This window comes from Channa argus, chromosome 9 (genome assembly GCF_033026475.1).
Source record: "Channa argus isolate prfri chromosome 9, Channa argus male v1.0, whole genome shotgun sequence".
In the NCBI taxonomy this organism is placed as follows: domain Eukaryota; kingdom Metazoa; phylum Chordata; class Actinopteri; order Anabantiformes; family Channidae; genus Channa; species Channa argus.
In genome coordinates this window covers 10,820,656-10,837,008 of record NC_090205.1, presented here as the reverse complement: position 1 = coordinate 10,837,008, position 16,353 = coordinate 10,820,656, and the positions used below count along the sequence as shown (strand labels likewise).

The following is a 16,353-nucleotide window of genomic DNA, read 5'->3' as shown; positions in this document are numbered from 1 at the left end:
GTTCCAACACCTGGAGAACAGATCAGGCCGAGACTGACTTCACAGCACACAGTGGAAAATGATGCGCAAAAACAATCCGACGGGGTGCACTATAAATAAACTCGGCCCACACAAAATGTGAAGTATTAGTTTTAAGCTTCCACAACAAGCACCGCTTGGGGAAAAGGCTATAACCTTGAACTCAGACTAACATTAAAAAAAAAAAAAAAAAAGTCAGGAACAAGGTTCTCTTTGTTTCAGAGTACGTGTGTTAATGAAAAACACTCTCAGAACCTATAGAGGGATATTTGATGCCCAGGATTTATTTTTATTTTTTTAAAGTGTAAACATCTATAGAACGCAACCCAAAATGATTCAACAATGATTAATGAAAACAGGTTATGTGGACACTGATATTTAGCCACATAATCTCATGGATTATAGCTACCCAAGTGCATTTTTAAAGCAAGGCCGCCAAATGTCCAGACCTTCGCAGATTTTATCCTTTCAAAAGGGGTCTCTTATTTAAATTCAGGTAGATGTTTGACAAACGTCCTTTTTCTTAACATACCGAATGAGATCGACGTTCCACTTAAATACAATTAAGCTTTTATTCTGCATCAAAGCCCCGAGAAGTAGCCTCCACCCCCCACCAGTTAATCCCCTGCTCTGTTCCTTCGAAAGGTCTCAACACGAGGTCCTGCTCTCCTGGCCGCCTGCGTTATGAACGATTCTTTATCCTGGGGCTGAAGAGGTCTTTTAGTCGCTGCCTCCTTCATTGAGCTCGTCAATGAGCTGGAGCCAGCCAATATATGGCACATCGATCGTCCTAAGAGAGCGTCCCCTAATTAGTGTCTGTGTGGCTCCAGGACAGACATCAAGCACGGCGGCACGGGAGAACCCCCACTCCTATATTAACAGTTTTCTTGCGATTTCTGTGTTAACATGTTTCAGGAAAAAACGTATCGGTTAAATACTTTGTTTGTCATCGAATGCGGGACAGCCTGCAGTGCTTTAAAGAATAAGTAGGAAAAAATATTCCGTTTGGAACACATCCAACACACCCTGCAGCACGTATTCCAATTAAACTGCAACTTTATAAAACGCGGATCACACTGATTTGCCTTCATCCATAATAGTGCAGAGAGAGGAGAACAAAAAAAAGCTAATAATGGCAAAGTTGAAACAGTGGATTGGAAAGTGGTTTTAAACTTGCCAAGCCATCGCCGAGCAGTGAAACTTTCTCCGCGTGAGAGCAGTGCGTATCGGAGCTGATGGGGGTGGGGGGGTCCTAACTGGCGCTCCATGGATTCTCCGTACGCAAAGGATATTCCCCTGCAATGCAAAGACTAGTCACACAGCAAGACTCCGTGTATGAGTAAAAAACAACCCGCTGTAGCACAAAGTCATATCGGAGAGCACCTGCAAGACGCACGCGCGCGCGAGACAGAGAGATGGCACGATGCCAGAGTGGTTTCCGTCACCTAGACAGGAAGGTGAACGGTGCAGTCCCGTCTGCCCTCCCCCCTCCATCTTTTCCTAGCACTACCATTGGGACTGATGAGACAACTGATCAACGTCCACTCTGTCCAAACAAAGCCCCCGTACTTCCCCCGTGAACACACAAACATGCCGCGGAGCTGCCGGCCATCTGAACCAAGCCGCGCATAAACGGAGCAGCACCGCTCGCTTTCCCTTTGGCAGGGCGAGGCTGGATTCCGTAACCTTGTTTAGCGCAGAAGCTCCGTGTGCGCGCACGCACACGCGTACATACACACACACCATTCCCACTGGCACCCGAACACTTCGTCACACAACGGAGTGCGAAAAGCCTGATCATTCACCATCAGGGACGGCGCCACTTTGGAGTCCGTTAACCTATGTGGCGTCCTTCTCACCTCCTTCCTGTTGACGGGACAGCTGTAACAGAAAGGCCAAGCTCACGGCCGCATCATTATGTGTGTGTGTGCGCATGTTATCAACCACATGCCACTGCCCCGCCGAAACGCACAAAGACCACCCTATGCGCTATTCTTAGAAGTGGCCGATCTTCTCCCAGTCTCTGCGCAGAACACCAGGCGATCGCATTTACATTCAAACCCACAAAAAGACCATTTACAAAAAAAAAAACCCCATAATATAACAACACAAGACAACTGAAAAGCATGTTAGTTGTTGCCGTAGGCTACTATTAAAACAAAACAAACAAAAAAACAACAACAAAAAAAACAGCATTGTGCGTTGTCTGTCCCCGGGATTTCACATCGCCAAAAACACATGCAAAAGAAAACACATTTTCTCGTCACTGATTGCCTCACCTGGTTAATTGGTGCTAGTTCCAGCCGTCGTCCGTCTGCCCAAAGTGAAGCCTTTTTCCTGTTTTGCCAAGTTAACTACGAGGGCAGCGATCCGTGCGTACGTAGACTAGCCCGGTTACGGTCCTATCTGCTGGAGACGGACAATCCCGGCAGAAGAAAAAAAAACTAAAAGTGTCTAACAGGTTATCCACTTGTCACAAAACAAGACAAGTCTTACACATTAAGCACCAGGTTCTTATTCTATTGTCTACAGAGAACTCTCATCCATAACCCCCTATTTCAAGCGGACTTTTTTGCTGCTGAAAATGTCATTTGGGTCTCCACAAAGCAACAACAACAAAAAAAAGATCCTGCGCGGAGTGGAAACAAACGTCACGATACAGAGAAATCCACAAAAGAAAATCCGTTAAGGTCAGGGGACCAATGCGCTGTACTGCCCGGGATACAGGTGGCGAGGTCGGCAGAGTCGCGGAGAAATTAATTCAGATCGGCCGTACCTCGCAGCAGCGCCATGTTGGGTTTCAGCGGAGCACGCCGTCCTCGGAAAAAGCCCCTTTCTCCCGCTCTCCGTCACTCCATGTCCTCTCTGACTCCGGAGTCAGTGTCTCGTAATGGTTTGCTAAAGGTTAATCCGTGTAGCTTTTCGTCCCGCGTTTTCTTCGGTAAGCGTAGTGAACACCCCAATTGGAGCCCCCGGTTCGCACCGAGGACGCACGGAGCTGTACGGGGAGTGCCGCACAGAATGGATGAACACTGCCGAGACCGAGCGACTCGCTCCACTCCCACTCGCGCAGACTCTACCCAGAAGGCCAGTCGGGAGACCGCAATTACCATAAGCCTCCAGCGCACGGCAATGGCTGCGCGCGCACGCACACCCAGACACACACACACACACACACACAGCGAAACAAGCTCCGCTGACACTCCAAAACAGGAATAGGCGAGGTTTAAGCTGCAGAAATAAGGATGAAAATAAACCAATAATGACACTGGAACAAACTGAGCTTTTTGGGCAAATGCAATACACTGAAAATATATATTTCGCCAATGTAAAAGCACAGAAATCAAGGCTATTTTTAAAGTTTATATCATAAGAGACAAAGAGGCCCATCGTGCATATCCATATCTGGGATGAAAAAACACAAGAATCAGCTTATTTGTCCAATTACTTTGGACAAGAAGAGACTTTTAGCTCTCAAAATGTACCAAGAAAAACAGATCAAAAATAATATATAAAACGGCAATGTATTTAATGTCTATAAACAACGGTTTGCTGTAAACTGTACATGAACTCAATGTGGGTAATTAAGGTGTGCTTGAATGTACTGTAACTGCCTGTTCCCGTTTGTCTTATTACTGTCTTTTGTTCTCTTATTTTCATTCAAATCTTTTTTTATGGTTTGCACTTTGTCTCTGCAATTTAGACTTTGAGTTCAGATCCAAATTAAATGTCAGTTTAGCTTTCTTTCAAGCCAACAGATGAGGCAAATCTGTGGAGCATGAGGCTGTAGAGATATATAGAGTGAGGGAGAGGCAGCTCAAGGCTGGGGCACATCTGTTAAGGCTCCCATGTCAAGTGAAGGAGGAGGAGGCTATGAATATCAAGCCTGAAGGTGTGTGCATCATATGCCTGCACGTGTGTGTGTGTGTGTGTGTGTGTGTGTGTGTGTGTGTGTAGAGGAGACAGAGGGAAAAGAGACAGAAAGAGAGAAAGGCCAGCAAAGAGACAGACAGAGGCAGAGTAGGAGTAGGAAAAAGAGAGGGGGACTTGGAAACTGAAGGTCTGGCTGCATTCGCCACAGCTGTTGAAAGTAGGAGTTAAACCAGACGGTCATACACAAACAAACACAAAGTTCACAAAGCACTCACATATGGCGGCATTAAAAAGCAAAACTCATCTTGAAGGGCAAGTTGTCCAAAAGTTTGGAGACACAAAGGAAGTGAGTTGAGAGAAGAGGGAGGACAAAAAATGGATGTAGGGTGGGTGTATTCATGTATGGCACAACTCCACTTTATCTTTTTGGATAAGACTCCAAGGAATCTGCACCATGCATTTGAATTTCTATGGCCAGCAATGAAGAGGGCCTTTCTTTAAATTTAAATAAATCCAGGGTGAATTGCTGGCCATGTTTGCTCTTATCAGCCCAACCCTCTACCATTCATTACTGGGAGTTGCCCACTGTATGAACACAGCTTTAAATCACTAGAGAGCCGAGGCTACGTCCACACTTCCCCTGTTCAATCTGACAACAGTTTACATGTGAATACGCCGTCATCCAAAGCATCATTTTCATGTTGTTTCTGGTCACATTCAAAAGAAAAATCCACTAGAATGTCATTTCTAATCGTGGTCTTCCTCTACTTTTCGTCAGCAAACTATAAAAGTGCGTTTCAATCAACATCTGGTAAGCAGTGAAAAAGCTGGAAACACACAGCCATGCTGCTCTGCTGTGTCTTTGTATGCTGAAAATCAATCTTCTCACCTTCTGCAACTATATACTGTATATATGCACAAATAACACATACAGTACACAAGCTACTGAAAGCCACTGGAGTGTGTGATCATCTACACTGACATGAGTGACTATCCTGACCTGGCTCACATCATTGTTCTAGTAAAGTTTTCTTTCCACACTAAAATATGCAGCCAGTTTTTCAGATTTATTCTTTTCAATTACTGTTTTCAAGAAGGTTTACGTGAGGAAACTGCCTACATTGCACATACTCAGTCTGCCTTGGTTAGGATGAGCAGTGTAAAGTACTACTGATGATACTATTTTATTCAAAGACACTTCTATTGCTGTTGCACCAATAGACTGATTTCATTCAAATAAGTCATAGGCCAGTTTTTTTTTCCAGCAGGACTAAAAGCGAGGGGGAATCATACTTTCCACATACCCTTGTTTGAAGAGGTGACGCGCATGTGCTCTTATTCACTCTAAAACTGGGGATATGGACATGTACACGTTCCACATGGTTATTGCAGAAAACAAAATGGCAACTCTGGAGAGTAGGAACGAGGATTAGAAGCAGCTCTTTTTTGTGTGTGTGTTTAACTCAATAACGTGAAAAAGCGAAAGAGTTAAAACAGTTCCTGACCCTCAGTGAGCTTTTTCGTCTGTGCGGAAAACCTCCTTTATTTTATTTTTTTTTTGCCAAAAAGGGATTAGGATCACATCAGCCACACACTCTTGTCCATCAGGTGACATGTTTCTTGGTGAATACATTTTCACCAATTTGGCGAATTGGTGAAATGGGCCCACTATACAGAAAATATGCTACAATATCATTATTGCTGAAACACAGTTGGGGCTACTGTCACACTTCATATCCACTTACTGCAGTGTGGTATTGTTTCCTCTCCATGCAAATGAACATTTAAGGATCCAAAGGGGGTAACAGTTTAGAGCAGCATCAGAACAGTAAAAACATTTAGAAGGTGTTATTTGGCTCCATTAACATGCTTTTTTGGGGGGCTCCTAACAAATATGCCAATGTGTTTCCCCATAGCACATACCACCATCTTTAGCCTTGGCAATGTGGGTGTTAGAGTTTTACGCTCAACACATTTAGCAACATTGTACCATATGTCCCATTCACTTCTGCATGACATATTTTTGCAGGTAGACTCCAACATGGAACACTGCAAACCATCATACCAGAGCACTAGGTGTTGAAATAGTCAGTGTGAAAGCGGAGTCATAATAAGACTTGATTTCCATTTATTCAGAGATGACAGCAGGTAGCCTTTCAGAGCACCTATATCCATAACTCTTGCCTCCAAACAGAAAAGCTGCTTTTCTTCAAGCCACACGACAAAGTCTGCAACAACATGGATTTTGTTCTGACTTGAATATCAAGAGATGGGTCAGGTTGATGTCCTTAGCAATAGTGCTCCTCTGAAAGTCACTCTTTGCTGTCGTTGAATCACACGCTGGTCCCAATACATTTGAGAACAATCATTAATCTAATTGTCTATGCGCCCTATTTTCAGGTATTGGATGTCAGGAGAGATCTGTTTTTTTATGGACCATCAGGAGCCGGAAGATAATATGTAAGTGCAGAAATATTTCCCCAGTTCTTGAGCAGTTAAAACCAGACTCATACGGACGTCACACACAACTAATAATCACGTTTAAAGGTCAGATGGGTGCTGGAAAGACACTTAAAATCATAGAGCAAAGATACCGTGTCTTTCTTCACTCGCTCCCTTCTGCTCTGACTCAGAGGGCGTAGAAGGCAAATGGCTCTCTCCATCACTCACTAGGAAACTGGATTAGGATGAATATTGCTCTGAGGAACCGCAGGGCAACCTAGGTTTCTGACGCTCAACACAAAAACACACAGTTGTACACCTTTGCTGAGAGACTGAGGGAGACACAAAACCAGGGTCTAGAGAGCAGGCGCAGGCCTTTTTATGGCTTCAATTTTACAACTGCATGAACTTTGTGGTTTGAAAAGCCAGCCTGACAACAGCATGTGCCTTTTCAAAGGCACATGCCAGATAATGGTGATGAGAACTCTGCTTAAATCTAAGATCCTATCCTCTAACTGCCATTCATGCGTAAGTGTGTGTCTTGTAAAAACCAAAACAGCATGAACACACACACCCCGCTGGAGAAAAAGCAGCGCTCTGGGAGGTCAAAGTGATCCAGCCATCTGCTGTTGCAATCAGACACTGAAGCAGTGGACTGAAACACACACACACATACACAACCGCACACGTATGCATAAGTTCAAATGTGCACACAAGCAAACACACCTTCAGCACACAAGACCACATGTTCAGCCAAATATACACTTGATGTCCTCAAAACAGACACACAAAGCCCTGACACACATTTCAAAGGCTGACTGCCAACAGACAAACAAGTATGTTGCAGTCACACTCAGGCACGCGCGCGCGCGAGCACACACACACAAACACACGCTCTTTCTCTCACTCGGCAGGCTCAGATTGCAGGAAGCTCTTTGCACGCAGCTCAGTCCGCAGCAGCCGGTACTAATCAGCACAATCCACCTGCAGATCGTTATGGATCGCTTACTGTAACTCACACAGTCACTAACACACACAGAAACTTGCCTGAACAGTCACTAAAGCGCATACAGGTTTGGACACATGCACACGAGCAATCAGTAGATCTATGTCTGAACACACTTTCAAAAAACCTCCAGTCAGTCTACACTCATGATGCCCATTATACTTTGTTTATGCTCCCAGGTAGTTTGAAAAACGGAAAGTAAAATTCCCTTAATGTGTTTATATGGAGTGATTGTGTCTGTATGATGGTCATTGGTGACTTAAGAGCGAGCGTATCAGCCGTTTCAAATCGATTGTCTAATCTATAATTCATCTCGAAAGCTCTAAAGGTTGGTGCGAGAACTTGAAATCACTCCGATAAAAGCTACTGAAATATCAGCACAGCACTGATTTCTGCCTCTGTGTCACACAACAACAGAAAAATCACACGCATATTGGCGCGGGCACGCACATTCATGCACCCCCACCGGTGTTGTAGGGCTAACCGGTTCCCCACAGGCGCGCCACGCTGCGTTAGCGCGGCCTCACCGGGGATAATTACAGCCTGGCGCGGCAGGGCGAGAGTGGCTCCGAGCCAAACACTGCTGCTCGGGAGAGAGAGAGGGGAAGGGAGGGAGAGAGAGAGAGCAATTATTGGAGCACTGAGAGACACGGGCCTATAGATTACACCCTAATCAATAGGCTGCTAAATGAATCGATGCAATCAATCAGTGGGCCCGTGACATAAAATAACCAATGCGATCCATCCCAGTTGTCTTTTTCCGACCTTGGGGATTACACACGGCAATCCCCCGTTCCGCGACGCGCTGACAGAACCACAGAACACTCGCGTCATTTTTAGAGAATAAAGATTAAAACCTTCAAACGAACCTTATCTGAGAGGAGGGAGACGCGGTGGCGGTTCTCAGCGCAGCAGAAGAAAGATCCCCCCTCCCTCACTGCCTCCCTCCCTCCCCCCCCCCGTGCCCCAACCCCCCCGTGCCCCAACCCCCCCTTCCTTCTCTCTCGCCTGTCGGCCTCTGTCGAGTTCCGCTCATAACCTCGCCACCCACCCTCCCAGTTCCCCGCCTCTCCCTGCTTTCCGCTGCTGGCGGGGAGCGCACACACACAAACACACACACACACACACACAGAGCTCTTTATAGCTCTCTCGCTCTGACACGCACCCACAAGCATGCACTGCTTTGCAAGCGTACGCGCGCGCGCACATGCACACACACACACACACACACACACACACAGATGACACACAGACACACAGGCAGGCAGCGTCAATAAAAAGCCCAGCGCTGTGAGAGGCCGCCGGCACTCCACTCCCCCCTCCTGCCACTGCGATTAGCGGAGGCTGGCTGGCTGGGGAGAGGCGCCCCTCTGTTATCTGGGGCGGTGGCAGCCTGTGTGTGTGTTGAGAGAGAAAGAGGGGGTAGGATGGAGGGATTATTTAACTCTTTAGGGGCTGGATCGCAGCGCATAGAGCTCCGCTCGCTCCAGCACTAAACGATCAGCTCGGGCAGCAGCAGCACAGCCGAACTAATACTAAACAGGATGCGGGGAATTAAGGACAGTAAACAAAAGACATACAAATGTAAGTGGGATAATAGCCTCCAAGGCCATATTTATGGGAGGGTTAGGGTTGGGGTCAGGAGTTATTAAACATAGGTCGAGCCTCATATTTTGGGCTACAAATTTCAACTTTAACTACGAATTTCTATAAAACGAAAGCTGCCTATTGTCAATCAGGCAGACATCACAACTGAGGACCTGGCCCCACGGTGAAACAATGAGACCTCATCGACCAACATCCCACCTCAACAGTGACGCTCTGCCGCTTCTGGTTTGTGTTTATACCAAACCAGATGTGTGAGTGTTGGACCAAAAACTCGGACCAAACAAATTCATGTTTTAACATGTAGTCTCCTGTTTTGGTTAAGTGGGAGTTCTGGCACTTGAAAGTGGAAACTACTACTCGAGAAACTGTCAGATTAGTAGACAGAACATCAGATTAATTAAAAATGAGAATACTTGTTAATTACTGCTCCATTTTAGACCATGATACGGAGAGCATAAAATATAATTGAATAATTTACTAGAACGTGAAACTCGTATGAATAATTATGAAATTCTCTGAAATTCGCACTGGGTTTAGTTGGTGGGTAGTCTAAATAAAAGGTGAATTGTCCATCAGGTTGCCATACTCGCCTATCATACAGGTAGTAGCTGACATTTGGTGGGATCCTCCGTTAACAGGTCTAATAATGGCTACATCTATCAAACACAATGAGAAATGCGTGTCCGACGTTGACAGTATTCGGTGAAAAGGGGCCCTGGTGAAGTGTCAAGCTATCTGCACCTACAGATCCTTCAAGTTGTCTAATGGATAATATCGGTGAAAAGGAAGAATATTCACACATTACAGGAGTGTAATTGCAGACACTTCCATACCAACAGCTTAGAGCAAACTCATTAACAACGTCTGACGCAAGGGCGACATAACTTCAACACAATCGTTTAACGCACGATTCATACTGGCTGTAATCTCCCGTATTAACCTTCTCCAGCCTTATATGTAATACAGGCGGCGAGTGAGCAGAGTTTAGGACGACGTGTTCCCTCCACCACATTCCCGTCTGTAAATACAGCCGAGGCTCCCGGTGGAAGCTGCGCAGAGGAGCGACTAACACCCATCAGGCCTGTCTCGCTTTCGCTCCGAGATGACAGAGCTGCAGCTTGTTTTTCAGCGTCTGGGCTGCTGCTGCTGGTGTCGCCTCTCTGCCTCTCTCTCTCTGCTTTCCGTGCGTCACAGCTAGGTCATGGCCGGACTCCAACAATGGCTCCGGTTTCTCGAGCCACGTGCACACGTGCGCACACACACACACACACACACACACGCAGAGGTAGCAGGAGCACACAAACACAGATCTGACAAATGATAGGGTGGCGAGGCGAGGAGAGCTAATAGTAGGCAGTGCGCCTGCCGACATGCCCGTGGGCCGCGGGTGTTAAATTGTATCCAATTACGGCGCATGCAACGATATGAGGGGGTAATAATAATTCTTCTTGCGTGACAGGGAGATTCGCTTATTTCCCGGGCACTTTATATGGAAGGGTGCGGGGCTCGAAACGTTCAAGCATCTTGGGGAAAGCCGCGTGTGTATGTGTGTGTGTGGAGGCAAAGTGTGGTTTTCTGGAGGACATGGCGCGCATATTTCATTAATCAAAATCCAGTTAACCAGATTCGGAGACAGGAAAGGGGCCAGCAGGTTCCGACCAATAATTAATATCCATTATTTAAGCAGCGCAGGTCTGAAAGACGCACATTCACACAAACACATAAACGAATACACTCTTCACAGGAGTCAAGTCAGTGGCATGACGGAATGAGGGATGGCATCAAAGTGAAAATAAAATAAACACGCCCAGTCTCAGCTTTGTTATGAAATGTCTCTCCTGCTCATTTATTTGATGGAGTGCACAGTCAAGTAAAAGCAGCAACAGTGCTATTAGAGGCAAGGGCACAGTGCAAGTGTTTGCGTGTAGTACAGTGGTGGAGCTTCGTGAACTCAAAACTGAAGTTGTGCCCTGGTGTCATTGACGCCCAGCAGAAAAGTTCAACAACTCAAGGGTAGAGAGGGGTCAAGCGTTGGTTCATTAGTTCGGCATGTCAGAGAGGCAGCTGACAGCCGGCAGCATGGACCAACAGTGATGAAACCACCTCGATGTGGGGAAAACCAAATGGGCCAAGGTTGAATATAAAGTGGCTCGATTATCCTGCCAGTCACATCTCCACTATGCCCCCTCAGCATCACGGGCATGAATGGTGAAGCATCAAAGGCTGTTGCTATGTCATGGGTGCCATGTGTCATCATTTTCCACACTGTTTGACAGGCAGACGCTGAGAGAAGCATGTGTGTCCATGTGTCCATGTTTGTTGGACTAATAACATTCTTTATAAATTGTTCAGAAGGCTATATAGTGGGGATCGGGCTCTGCTTGACTGCCACCTGAGAGCAGCAATTTTGGCCTAAGAGGAAAATGTTGTTTACATTTCACTTTGAGGCATTTACAAAAATAGACTGTACACTTAAATATATACAGTAAATCAATCTGTTATAAATACAGTATAACAAACTCATACTTTCATCAAAATTACAAAACAACCTTTTAAAGAAATACTTGCAGTAAAACGGAAGCCTACTGTCTGAGAAAGGAGAGACTCCTTGTTAGAAACACTGATACTATGGGACTTATTTGCCCTTCCCAGTCATCTTTAGTATTTTAAAAACTCCCCTCTGTAGTTCCACCGTAGCCCAACTCCCCCTATTGGCAAGAAAATTGGTCAGTACCACGATCAATCTCAGCGTAGATGAAGATGCTTTCATGTGCGACACATTTTAAAAAGGCCTGCATTTTACCTCATATTCTGCAGAGAAGTGAAATGGTAATTGCTGCGAATGCTAAACTTGCTAAACACCTTGTTATGATTGGCTTTCAGCGATCATTTAGGATTTTGTTTTTTAACATTTTTGTGAAATGCCAAAAATGCTGCAGATTGTAGGAGTCAAGAAGGCGAAACAGAGAGGGAAATAATTTTAAGACTTATAGATGCTGCAGCTGTCTTGCACTGGAAGGATCTTTAGGGCTTCTCATTTCTCGTGCCTCTCTGATGGTCGTATTGCAGGGAGCTGCAGCTATGTTCAGTGTGTGTGTGTGTGTGTGTGTGTGTGTGTGTGTGTGTGTGTGTGTGTGTGTGTGTGTGTGTGTGTGTCTTTAGGATATTAAATAGTAAAGGATGGAGATTAATAATGGAACCTGACAGCTCATCTCCGGCTTCTATCTGCCTGACTGTCCCTCCAATCTTCCCTTCGATTCCCTCCCTACCTCTTTTTCCTCTTTCTCAGTTTCTAATCCGCTGTGTTTCTCTCTGGCTGTCACCCTCCTTCATGCTCCTTCCCTTTAGCTCTTTTGTGTCCCTCTCTCTCTCCCTCTCTCTCTTTCTGTCTCAGGGCCCTCGGTCTTTCAGGGTCATGTCAGGAGAGTAGAAAAGCACATTGGTGTCATCATCGTCGTCATCGCTGAGGTCGACCAGGTCAGCCTGCGTGTAGCGCACTGCCCCAGGGTGGTACTCTCCAATTCGTGTCCTGTCACAAAGCCGCGACTGCAGAGCCATCTAAAGAACAAAGACACATACATAATTGGAAATTAACACATGCTGTTTATACGGAGGTAAAGAGTATAGTTCACACTTAGCTGGCCAAGTCAGTTTTTTATTTTGAGAATTTCCATTGATATTTTCACGAAAAAGTAAGGTGCTGACATAGGCAACATTATACTAACTTTCTATAAAAAGGGGAGACATCTCCCAAGAGTTGCATCTTAAGGGGACAAACAGGAACTTTTTCCCTGGAATTTTAAATACTGATTACATAACAGTTTTAGGTATAGATCAGTTTTTTCATACCATTTGTTTTACTGACAGCTGAAGTCCAGCCGCCGTTTGTTGGAGGATTTGGCTGTGGCCATTTCTGTGTGATGGCATTTTTTGTTAACAGCTAAGTACATTAAAGAGGTATTCATTCTGAGTCACGAGTTTGGCTGGGGTATTGTCCAGGTATTACTTGACAAAGGGGTAATGAATTTCTATTCCACTCTTTTTTTTTTTTGCTACGTTGTCTTCAGCATTTATCCTGTCCCTAGAGACCAATAATACTTTTCAATTCTCAAGACCTGAAGTTGGTAGTTTTAGTTTGGCTTGCCTATATATTATTTAAATCATCATATCATATCATCAATCATCATCATCATCACACACATATATATATATATATATATATATATATATATATATATATATATATATATATATATATATATATATATATATATATATATATATATATATATATATATATATATATATATATACACACACACACACACACACACACACACACACACACACACAAATACACACGTACCACACACACACACACATAGTTTCAAAACATTCAAGGCACAACAGGCTGCCTCTCATTGTGAAATTAACATCCTGGCCAAGCCATTGTGATTCAGTAGTTGAAAACTGGAACACAAAAGCTGAGAAGTGTTCAGCTTTAATTGATGTCTTCTGACGCATTGTAACAACGACCTTGAGATAACCAGTCATGCTCATTTAGGTTCCTGTGGAAAACTGGAGCAAAGTGGTTTTCATTTCTACGCTATCTCTGCTGTCTCAACATAAAAGCACCAACCTGCAAACAAAAATGAGTAACACCCCATATGTTGGGGTCAACAGCTTCTCCACTCAATAAAATGTAAGTTTAATGAGGTATTGGGGCTTGAAAAAAAGAGCCCCTATATACTGTAGTGGCAACAGGAAAAAATTCATTTCCAATCAGAGTATGTAAATTAGGTTCTTAACACTAGGCATGTCTGTGAGCTTCAGGCTTGTGAGAGGCAAGAGAGAGCCTGCTATTTGAGTCTGTATGTGCGAACCGGTCGGTACTGGTGATCAAACTGACTATATGAACTGCACGATATATCATGGTAGCACAGCTGTGTTGGCTTAGCATTTGTGCCAATGCAGAGTGCTCGCCTGCACCAAACCAGAGTCAGCTGACAAAACTGGCTCAACTTTTGGTCAGTTACTTGGAATACTGTTTTTTATTGTGTACCTCACAATGATCATGAGGTAAGATAAAAAGATTGCTGCCTTGATATTTTTCCACAGCTGTAAAATCCTCTCTCATAGCATTATAAACTGCTGTTCAGTGCTTTGGCATCTGATAAATCATGGGGTTATTACTCAAAATGGCCTTCCTGGGCTGTGAATCATCTTTTCACTAGGGCCTGAAACAACATGCCTACTTCAACACATGGTTGTTTACGGTCTAAATGCACATTCAGGGTGGATGGGAGAAAAGCTTTAGTGTGGAGCTTTTGGAAGACAATGATATAAAAGATCAGCTTTCTGATGAACATGCATTTTAAATACAAATACAATCAATCAAACACAAGTGTATTAAGTTGCATTAAGGTAGTCAAAAAAGGTAGTGATCGTAAAACAGTGATTTGTTTTATGTCCCAGGTTTAATTCAAACTAGCTGAAACAGTGTTGGTGTAGGCTAAGACTGCAGTGATACTGAGACATATGGGATTGGGAGCAGCTTTTTTCCCCCTGCATGCACACTCGCATACACGCAAGAAGAAGTGAGCGCTGAGCTCGTTGCACAGCCACAGGCGGTTCAGCTTTATGGCTAGAATGCAGATCAATATCAGGAGGAAGGAGAGAGAGAAAGAGGGAGCGAGAGGAAGAGCACACAGGTGGGAGGGGAGATGCTACACAAAGAAGAGGAGCAGAAATAATGTAAGAGAGATAAATGCCAAAAATGCTGTAACACTTATACAGGGAACAGAGGAGGTAGCAGAAGAGACACACATACAGTACAGAGAGATAGAGATAGAGATAGAGATAGGCAGAGAGAGGGAGGAGGGGAAGAGTCAACGACAGCTGCGGAAGAGAAAGAAAAACAGCGGACTAGATAAAGCAAGTGATACAAGGCAGGGAGACACAAGTGGAGTAGTTTACATGTGCACAAAAACAGGTTACTAGCTGAAGTCTAGTTACTGTAATTAGACAACACATTTTTGTACACCACAGTAACTTGGTTACTGTATAAAACTTTGTATAAATGCAGCCGGTCTGTACTTACAAGAAGCTACTTAGTTTTTGTTGCAATCATAATAGGTTCAACCATTCTTTCAAAAGCATTTCAGCACATAAACAGGAGCGGTTGGCGAGAGAATCTAGAGTCACACTTTGATTTTAAAATCAATATTAAGAAAAGAGCCACAAATTTACCCTTAGCACTTTGCACCAAACCATTCAATCCAGTCTTCAGTCTGCTGAAAATACACAGCTGTTTAAAACACAGTTTACTGCATTAATTGTTTGAGTGCAATCAATGTTTATTACTGGCCACGTCTACTCAAAGTTTATCCAGAGAGCTCTTGTGTGATCTTACTAACTCCCTCACTGCTGCAGTGCTAGAACCAGGAAAATGTATCTAGAACACTGACTGGGGGAAGAAGCCGCTCACTTAGCTTGAGTCTTGTTACATGCAAGTATTCAGTGGTAAATTACTTATCTCTTCTGTCAATTTGTACAGCTACACTGACCTTACCCACACACGTTGCCATTTTTATGCAGCTTTTTTGGAAAAATGCAGGTAGCAGGGGTAGGGCGGTTGCTGGAGGGCATGTCTGGACTTTACTCAACATTACCCATATACTACTGTATGTACAGATGACTACTAATAGATTACCTAGATACTGAAGAAAAAAATGGATTCTGAGACAAGGTCTGGAGTTTTAAGAAGCACATTAGTTGTGCAAACCTGAGACCGCCAGCTTGTAATTGTGGTGGGTAGGGGGAAAACAAAGCTTTTTGGAAACGCTGATATATTGGTGACCAGATGGTGACAGTAATGCAGCAATTTACTAGTAAAACTAATCAGGCTTCATTGTCCATCAAGACAAACAAGAGTTTTTAATTCCCAATACAACTCTTCGCTTGCCACGACTCTAAACTTTAACTGAAATACATGTAGTAAGCCCACTATTAACAATGCACAGAGTGGAAATTGAAATTATATAAAATCATTATTTTTTTTGTAGTTGTGGAGGGAGGAAACTGCAGAAACAACCTGAAAAGCCTGGTGTGGACACATGTTGTTTCTCCACCAAAATATTGTTTTTGAATTGATCTGGTCTAATGTAGATGTTGTTATGTGTCTCTCCCTCTACATCCTACCACACCCCCATAATAACTTTAACTGGTGCAGCGTGTTGGTTGGCTTGCTTGTACTTCCTTGGTTTATTAGTATTAATTTGTGACTAATGGTGAACATTGTATTCACTAAATACATAATTCTTGTCTTGTAAAGCTATTAATTTTATAAATCCAAAATGGTCCCCAAACTTGTCTTTCTTAAAAAGGCCCTCAAGATAATCTTCTGT

At 44.1% G+C, this 16,353-nt stretch overlaps 2 protein-coding genes across 6 annotated transcripts in view; both read right to left on the bottom strand.

Annotated features, from left to right (window-relative positions):
• Window positions 1-3,103, bottom strand: part of bcor (BCL6 corepressor) — a 30,030-nt gene extending 26,927 nt beyond the window's left edge. For both annotated transcript variants that reach the window (XM_067515393.1, XM_067515394.1), the window contains exon 1: window positions 2,298-3,103. The gene's annotated coding sequence lies outside the window, so the exon portion shown is untranslated. The remainder of the gene's footprint in view (window positions 1-2,297) is intronic.
• An 8,932-nt stretch (window positions 3,104-12,035) lies between these two features.
• Window positions 12,036-16,353, bottom strand: part of si:dkey-100n23.5 — a 42,932-nt gene continuing 38,614 nt past the window's right edge. For all 4 annotated transcript variants that reach the window (XM_067516205.1, XM_067516203.1, XM_067516202.1 and 1 more), the window contains one exon: window positions 12,036-12,505. In XM_067516205.1, the coding sequence (XP_067372306.1) occupies window positions 12,361-12,505 (145 nt within the window). In that variant the 3' untranslated portion in view covers window positions 12,036-12,360. The remainder of the gene's footprint in view (window positions 12,506-16,353) is intronic.